The 9,595-nt window shown below is 33.8% G+C and overlaps 1 protein-coding gene across 1 annotated transcript; it reads left to right on the forward strand.

Annotated features, from left to right (window-relative positions):
- The first annotated feature begins 1,254 nt into the window (after positions 1–1,254).
- LOC118038231 (uncharacterized) lies at positions 1,255–9,384 on the forward strand. The gene is made up of 10 exons (XM_035044551.2): positions 1,255–1,802; positions 2,874–3,116; positions 3,855–4,016; positions 4,633–4,742; positions 5,801–5,909; positions 6,854–7,009; positions 7,167–7,282; positions 7,367–7,533; positions 8,736–8,866; positions 8,940–9,384. The coding sequence occupies exons 1-10, from the start codon at positions 1,407–1,409 to the stop codon at positions 9,045–9,047; spliced, it is 1,698 nt and encodes a 565-aa protein (XP_034900442.1). The 5' UTR covers positions 1,255–1,406; the 3' UTR covers positions 9,048–9,384.
- Positions 9,385–9,595: the final 211 nt, after the last annotated feature.

Consider the following 9,595-nt stretch of genomic DNA (forward strand, 5'->3'; position numbering starts at 1 on the left):
AAATAAGATAAAAATGATAAGATATGTTAATAACAATTTTTTTTTTATATAAACATTGAATTTTATGTTGAGTTCAAATCTACTAGTTTGGTTAGATTTGTTGTGGTCGGTTTCAGGAACTAACTCCGAACCAAACTGATTTTTTTATAAGTTTTTTATTTGGTTTTTCTCAATTTTTTCTCTACCTAGCTTTTAAAAAATCCTCTTTAGTTCACTAGGACAAGAAGGCAAAATATATTCTAATTGGTGGTAAAAGTTTAGTTCTATTCCACCACTCTTCTAGATGTGCAAATCAATAACCCATGCTCTGAGCGTGGCATGTAACAAAAAATATCATAAATTAAGAATTAAAAATATAATAGATTTATATTAATTTACAAATAATATTTTGCATGCAAATAAAAAAAAAATAAGACTCTTTATATTTCAATATATATATATTAAGAAGGGATGCATAATAAAGGAGGAATGAGTTTCTCAAATAATAAACAATTGGATAAAAGGTATGTCATTATTTCTAAAGTCTATATGCAATATGAAAATAATAATACGTTTATATTTAATCTAAGTATTAATGAATTCAACGCTAAAAAAATTAAATTTATATTACATTTAGGTCAGTTTAGCATTATGATCTAACTATATTTAAAAATAATAATATTTTTTTCAGTTTTAAAACATATTTTTTGATATTTTTAAATCGTTTTAATATATTAATGTCAAAAATAAATTTTAAAAAATAAAAAAATATTATTTTAATCGAAAAAAATTTTAAAAAATCAAATGTTTTAATATAAAAGATCTTAAAGATATGTGTAATAAAGTAATAAAAATTATTTTTAAAATTTTTTTATCTTAAAAATATATTAAAATAATATATTTTTTATTTTTTAAAATTTATTTTTAATACTATAACAAAATCCAATTTAAAAAAAAAAATTAAAAATTTAAAAAACATGATTTTACTGCAAAAATTTGTTGCTCGTTTTGCTCCTTATCTTTGCCTTACTAATAAAAATGCAATTAGTGTCTTTGAGAGTGCTTTTTAAAAGTATTTCTTAAAAATTTTAAATTTTTTTTATTTTAAATTAATATATTTTTAATATTTTTAAATTATTTTGATGTGTTAATTTAAAAAATAATTTTTAAAAATAAAAAATATTATTAATATATTTTTATAAATAAAAAAATATTTTAAAAAAAACAATATTAATACGAAACACTCTCTCAATCGCTTAACAAAAGAAAGGCTAAGGAATTGCAACCTTAAATTCAAAGAAAGCCCAAACCATTGTGAGGGAAAAAACTGCCCAGACTCATAAACTTCCTCTTCAATCCGTCAGACCCACAAAATCACCAGTGTATCGATTTTCCGCCGTTCTCAAAGGGAACCGCAGTATCATAGGATGGCCATGGCAGCTGCCATTGTAGCCACCATGCCAGCCTTAAAACACCTAACCAGAATAACCTTCACCCCCCCATTTCCACGCAAACTCCAAAAATTCCACTCGCTAGCTTCCCTTTCTCCTACTTTCACTCAGGAGGATCCAGAGCAACAGCGGCTGGAGCAGAAGCAACAAAATCAACTAACAAACAACAACAACACTAGCAGAAGCAGCAGTTCGACTTCATATTTTCCGAAGAGAGGGCAAACTTTGGAGTTGGTATGCGAGTCTTTAGCTTTCAAAGGGAAGGGGGTGTGCAAGGTAGCAGAGACTGGTTTTGTTGTCATGTGTGACCGTGCTCTCCCTGGTGAAAGGTTTATTGGACGGGTTACTCGCAGAAAGGGATCCTATGCTGAGGTTGCTTTCATTTCCCTCTTTCATCTCTGCACCTTTATCATTCATCCACTGGGCGTTATATACATTTTATGTGCTTCTTGTGGATTGCCTTTTTCATACAAAAACAGAAGGAATATGTGAACTTATTTTGTTTTCTTAAAGAAAATGTCTTGCCTTTTTTATTGGTTATTTAAACATAGGAATTCATGGGCTTTAGTGATTTAGTGATGATAGCACCATGATCATATTAGAAATTAAAGTAGTTTTGTGGGTTTTGTTTCACCCCTGAGAAAATTGAGTAAAACTAAACAAATTTAAACTTATGCTTTTTGTATGGTCTGTTTTGGGTTATAAGTAAGAAGAAAGGCTAAGGTTAGTGGGCGACAACACAGTTGTGCGCATTTTTGGGGGAAGTTGAATTGTGGAAATTGATGATTTTTGCTCCATCACAATGTGTGATGACCGCAGAGCTTTTATAAACATCTTGCTTTAGTTTTGTGAACTCGAACTAATGTTTAGACTGCAAATTCATTGACTTGCAGAGGTGAAACTATGATTTTTGAAATGGGGGTGCTAAAATTGTATGGTATTTTGCTATATTTAAAAATAAAATAAGCTGAAGATGGCTATAGAATAATACGTAGTTTTTGGCCTGCCGAGTGTATATTTTTTATTTTAAGAGTCTTAATTTAAGGGTGTACTTGTAACTTCAAACTTTTGACTAAGCTGAAAAATCTGTCTCTGTGCCGTGGCCCTGACCTATAACCTAGTTCCACCTTTGTTGCCTTGGATGTCTTATGTGTTCCTCTATTGCAATGCTTGAATGATGTATATACGTGGATAAAACTTGTCACACACATGGATATAAGCAATAACAACTGTACAATCAGGATTGTCTCTACCACTTATGACCAGCAATTGTTGAAAGAAAGGCCAGCTTAATGCATGGTTGTAACTTTAGTCTCTAGAGTGGGTTCTTGTAGTGCTCAAAATATAGCGTGGATATTCTTCCCAAATTCGAATCTTTTTTTTTTTAATGCTTACATATTGCATTTTGATTAATTGTGCTGCCTTATTCTTTCAAAACCACAGGTAACCAAGGTAGAGACAATAACACCTCACTGGGATCTTGTAGATGCCCCTTGTGAGTATGCCCCATATTGTGGTGGTTGTAAAACACAAAACCTTTCTTATGAGTCTCAGCTTAGAGCCAAGGAACAACAAGTTCGTGAGTTAACAATACATGTTGGAAAGTTTTCGGACAAAGTTCCAGAATTTTGTAGCATCATGAAGCCCATTGTTCCATGTGTTATTCAATTCCATTATAGAAACAAGGTTAGTGCATCGGATAAACCTTGTTGAGCATTAGCTGTACTTGGTGTGGTTGCATATAATAATTGTGTAATCTCTTATCCTTAAGCATTGTTCTGCAGATTGTTACAGAAGTGGGATAAATACAGAAAACCAGGAAACCATTTTCTGATCAACAAAGAAGACAAGTCAATTGAGTGATATGTTATTGTGTTATGACATAAAACCAACCCATTAATGTTTTTCCTTCAATGCCCTTGCATAATATTTCTCTCAACCTTCAACAAGGTGCTTTCACTTTGTAGTTGTATATTGGCAAAACTATAAACTTGTTCATATGTGGTAATCAAGTAGACATTGAGAACAATTATTATGCCTGAAACTGTGTTAAGTACTGCAAGCATAAATCAGAAAAAAAGTGTTTCGAGTTTTTTGGCATCTCGAGCTGATATGTTAAGCTCTTGCATTATGATTGTTGTCATGAGTTAACATTATTTCAGAAAGGATAATACAGAAGGATAGATGGTAAGCATGAGGATGTGATGCTTCATGTTTTAGTGATGATCATAAACATGCAGTAGCCAGTTTCACCATAATGTATCTATGTTAACATTATCTTCTTATATTGTTCACATGGAGTTCAATTGGTCAGCATTTTTACTATTCATGTTATAGCTGCTCTGTGCTTTACTATTCTGAAGAAGTGTGTAAAATGAAATTTGTAGAAAAATGTTCTTAGCTGCTCCTTAACTCTTTCTGCAGATGGAGTTTTCTTTTGGTTCTAAAAAATGGTTACCTAAAGAGTTGTTGGGAGAGAAACAAGTTGGTAACGAGAAATATGCATTGGGACTGCATGCTCCTGGATTTTTTGATAAGGTCCTAAATGTTGACAAATGCCTGTTACAAAGTGAGCCTGCCAACATGGTATGCTTTTCATCATATGGAAGGAATTCGCATTCTTATGTGGATTTTTTTTAATTATTATTTTGTGTGGAAACTGTAGATTTTCTGTGGAATGCACTTTCTCTGCCCATTTGTTTTGCAAGCATGAAGTAGTTAAATCAGGGAACCACCTTTTGTTGATGTCCTTTATTTGTAGTGTATTCTGATAGTGCATGCAGCTGGTCTGTATTGTGCCAATTGGAATGACGTCAGGGCTGCAGTGGGGATTTTGCCCGACCATAAACAAGATCACAATAGGGTGAACAGTTTAACAGTAATACATCTGAAGTTTTTTAAGCAAAACAATCATGAGTTTTATTTTCTTTCTTAACAGCACAAGTTAAAGCAATTAACAATGGGCATTAAATCAGGTGGTAAGTGGATGTGGGTGAGGTTGAGTAGACCTAGAATTTGTTGGATTTTCATATTTATAGATCAGAAATGCTCTTTCACAACTTTCGTGGTGATCTACATGCTTTGAAAGTAATATTTAGACAATTTTTTTTATTGGAATCTTGTCAGATTATGTATCGTCGTGATCTAAGTAAAATGAATTGCATGTATCCTGTGATCATTGACTAGGACTTGTCATGTATAGGTTCTGTCAGCCATCCAAGATTGCTGGAGAGATTCACAATTTGGTCTCACTCCATATGATGTTCACTCTCACACTGGATTTCTTAAACATCTAATGCTAAGAACTGGAAGGTACTGTGAGGTCTATCATAGTCCTCACTATTGTGGTTTCCTTTATTTCTTAATTCCAGCTCAATTCATTTTTTCTTCTGCTTGCCCATGTAAGATGGCCAAGTCCACAGCATATATTTACTCTTGGACATTAAAGACAGTTGAATCCATGGAATTTTAAGTAATTATATTTATAATTTTTATCAACAATTTTAAGTTATTCACATTATTGAAATGTATTAACTGGAATGAACCTGAATGTAAAACAGAAAAAGAAAAAAAGAAAAACGAAGGTGTTCGTTGGGAGGATGCAAGAAGTGTAAACAATAAACTTCCTTCTTGCAGAACTGGTTTTGAAGAATCATAAATCAACTAAATTTTGAATAGAAGATTCAGAAATTCTAATTTCACACTATCTACTGTGTGCTGGAACAAAGCAAGTTTACAAGTGAATCTTATGGATAGTTAGGCCTAATTGGATGATTCATCTGTGCTTTTTGATGAATAGGTCAAAGGGGTGTGAGAAAACAAATTCTTAAAGGAGAGAATCTGTCCACCCAGCAGGACACAGTACAACATCAAAGCAATTGGAGTTTATGCTCCTTGTGTTCATACCATCTAAATGTTTCTGTTCTGACAACATAGCTAATTTTGAGTGGAATAGTGTCAGGAAAAGTAGCCTTTCCTTGCCCTGATTGAATTTGGCTTTCTGCACGCGCAAAGTTGCTAAATGAAGAGGTTAGGATTATTAAAAAAACTTATTTCACAGTAACCTAACAATATCTTTCATTTCCTTGCCTTGATTGAATTTGGCTTTCTGCATGTGCAATGCCGCTAAATGAAGAGGGTATGGACATTTCATGGAAATGATAGATATTGCTAGGTTACTGTGAAATAAGTTTTTTAATAATCTGGGAAAAGTTCATCAATGTCTGCTCACTGTGATTTATGATCACATTTTCACTCAACATGCAGCTCCAGTCCTTGTTACAGTTCAAGCAATTCTATTTCATGGATTTTGAAATTGTAAACATAAACATTTTCCTCTTCAAACTTAATCCTCATTATTTGTGTTTCAGGAATGCAGAGACTGGTTTGCCCGAGCTTATGGTTAATTTTGTGACCTCGTTGTACAAGCCAGAGCTGCTGAAGCCCTTAGTTGAAAAGATTTCAGCTATTCCAGAAGTGGTTTGTTGGGCCAATTCCATATTGCTTTACTATTCAAATGCAACTTCCTTGCTTTGCCTTTGAGAGAGCTGTCTGTTGGGAGATACAAATCTGCTAATTTCAATGCTAGAACACGAATCCCAGTTTGATTAGATTTGACCAACTTTGATTCAAATCAAACCAGTTTAAATTAGTTTTAATGTATTGTAACTCATGTCGAAACTGGGATCCTTGAAAAGCTGAGACAAGCATGGCCAAGCTATTTGGTTCTTTTCTCAAACAGATCCATCTCAAGCTGCACCTTTCTTGATAACTATGTCATTTTCTCCATGTTTGGATGGGTAGAAGGTTTGTTGGGGAAACTGTGTTCATCTTTGCTATCTCCAAAAGAAAGTTTTATTGATGACAGTTTCTGGTGATTAAAAATTGATGTCATGATAAATTTTCTAATGTAGAACTTGCTAGATTGCTCACTAAAAAATTTCAGCTTGTACTCTGGAAAAACAAATTCATAAAGGGCATAAGAAAAATATCTGGTGAATACTCTGTTGGGTGTTATGGCCTTTTGTTTTAGACTTCAATTTCCATAGGTTTTCCTGCTTTTTTATCCCTTCTTATGATCCTAGCATATATTTTTAGAGTTCTTGTGTCTCTTGTCAATGTTCTTAAGAAATCCCATCAGCCAAGTGTTCATAATGTTCATTTTGCTAGTTCTTAGGAAAACCTGAAATGTATTAAAATATTAGCAATACAATTTGAAGGTGTCCAAGTAACTCTGATAAAGTGTCCCCACAAGTACAATATAAATATTCCTTTGAGATGAATGTGAACAATGCATGCATTCTGTATTTACTTACTCTTTTTGTCTCTAAAATGCTTGTCTCACAGAATCATTTGTTAAAGTCACTCATTGAGTCTTTATTTATCTCTTTCCTTTCCCCCCCTCCTTTCTTGATGTCTTACAGGTAAGCATTATGAATAATGTGAATACTTCTGTTGGCAACACGTCTGTTGGTGAGGAGGAATACATTTTGTATGGCAAATCTACCATCACAGAGATCTTAAGAGGATTGACCTTCCAAATTTCAGCCAATTCTTTTTTCCAGACAAATACTCATCAGGCATGTGAAGTAACATGAAATTTGTATTAAGCCAGTTTGTGCCACCTTTCATGCCATTTTTATTTCATGCAAAATCTCCTGTTGTCTCGCCATATTCTGCCATTTTGCTTTGGATGTACCATCCATGATCTATTAAACAGAGTTTTTAACTGTTTAGGCAGAGGTTCTGTATAAACTTATTGAAGATTGTGCTGGTCTTAGAGGGGATGGCTCACAAATTGTCCTTGATCTATTTTGTGGAACTGGCACTATTGGTTTGACACTTGCCAGAAGGTATATCTCCTGTTCATTTGGTTTGAAGCTTGGGCCACTTTCAACCTGACATCATGTTTTGACTTCTCACATTTTGTTTTGCAGGGCTAAACATGTATATGGCTATGAAGTAGTTCCTCAAGCAATCTCAGATGCTCATCGAAATGCCAAGCTGAACAGGATCAGTAATGCTACTTTTGTCCAGGGGGATCTAAACAAAATTGATGAAAGTTTTGGCAACAATTTTCCGAAGCCTGACATTGTCATTTCAGGTTATCCCCTTGTCAAATGCCTTGTTCTCTGAATTTCACACCTTGTCTTTAAATTGTTACCGTATTGTAATGCTCCATTATCCTTTGTTTTAAAAGGAGAAGGTAGCTAATTTTTGTGCTAGTGTCTGGAGTTGGGAGGGAAAGGAAAGTAACATAAACTTATTTAACTTCTTGGACATTACTTCTTTTCTTTTCCTCTTATGGTTTGCGTGGATTTTATTTCTGTTCGTGTAAATATATTGAACCTGCCCTGCTATAGCCTACATTGTCTGTTTCTGTTTGTAATATTGGAGGAATTAGTATATGTCCTTTGAACTTATTGCAAAATCTGATATCTTATGGCATTTCTTGAAAAGTAAAAATGTGTTTCTGAGTCCTTGTATTTTTATTTCTACATTTGTGTTCTGGCAAAATATGTGATATATTTGGACATTTGTTACTAATTACTACATGATGAGACTATGGACGGCTGCTATTGTTAGCATGACCTTGGACAAGCAAAGCTTTATCATGAAGTATATAATTAAATTCCTTATTTTGTTGTCTGAAGTTTTTTGATCGAGGCCAGTGACAGAAATGCATTTATAGTAGTAGGCACTTGTGGATTATGAGTAATGCCTCACGATATCTTGAGGATACTTAAATCTGAGAATTAATTTATTATTGTTTCTCTGATTAAAAGAGAGCTGGTATCAGCAAGTTTTGACATGGATATGTGGGTTTAGATAATAAAATTATTTTAGTGGCTTAATCATTTAGCATGGTGCTAAAAGGGTCGGGGTCAGAATAGGGTTCCTTTGTGACTCTCTATTTCAATTTTTGTGTAATCTAATTTAACTAAACTTTGTTTTTGCATTACAACCTGTTTTTCAAATTGCTTTTCGTATAAAAAAAAACATTAAATTGATTTTTTATAAGTGTTTTTGGATAATTTTGATATGTTGATGTCAAAAATAATAAAAAAAATTATTTTGATGTATTTTTAATTGAAAAACACTTTTGAAAAGTACCATGCACAATACCAAACACACTTGGAGAAGTCTTAATTCATTCTAGTTGGGGGTGTAGGGACATGCATTCTTCTCCATTTTGTTCTATTTAGGTTTCTACAAGCTGTTATAGCACTCATTTTGTAATGTTACTTCAAAGACGATGCTCAACCTAGTCTTCTCATCTACATTTTAATGAAACAACTTTTGCAGATCCAAACCGTCCTGGTATGCACATGAAGTTGCTTAAATTTCTGATAAAGCTCAAGGCCCCACGCATTGTTTATGTATCGTGCAATCCCGCCACATGTGCCCGTGACCTAGATTACCTTTGCCATGGTGTGGTATGTAGTCTTACTGATGGCTATGCTGCTTTTGAAACCAACTGCTATTATCTGAATTCTGAAATCTGTGCAGAAAGAGAAAAACATAAAAGGATGTTACAAACTTAAAAGCCTGCAGCCAGTGGACATGTTTCCCCACACCCCGCATATTGAGTGTATTTGCCTATTAGAGCTTTTCTGATCCTTGCTCATGACTACAATCTATACTGCCAAGGCGCAAGACTTGTGCTCTCAGCTGAGGCTCCAGTCCGAAGTTATCAGTTCGGGATTCAGTGAAGTTTCTAATGCAGCCCGCTTTTACCTTACATTAGTTTTCGATGCCAAAACAACTGAAGCAGAGAGCCAATGTCAAAAGAGATTCTCACCGCTTGCATTTTTCTCTATAGTGGTCATTCATTTTGCATTGCAGTAGTTGATGTACGGGTGGTTTTTACCTTGAGTCATCGGTAAAGTGTGTTTTTATGTTGTTCTAAGGATTCAGTTATGCTTAAAAGTTGTGAATAAATTATTTTCTTATATGTTGTGCAGTGCGATATCACAAAGAACATGAGCGATGTAAAATATGAGAACAAGGCATGTTAGTTTTTGTTTTATAAACAGAAACGTATGGGTGCCACAGGTATACTGAGTGACAGTAACATTTGCTAAGGCTTGCACTTGAACTTGCTCTGTGATTGCAATCGCATGTTTTTATCATATATTTTAAGGCTAAATTCGGACCTGACTTGG

The sequence above is a fragment of the Populus alba genome, chromosome 1 (assembly GCF_005239225.2).
Source record: "Populus alba chromosome 1, ASM523922v2, whole genome shotgun sequence".
In the NCBI taxonomy this organism is placed as follows: Eukaryota; Viridiplantae; Streptophyta; class Magnoliopsida; order Malpighiales; family Salicaceae; genus Populus; species Populus alba.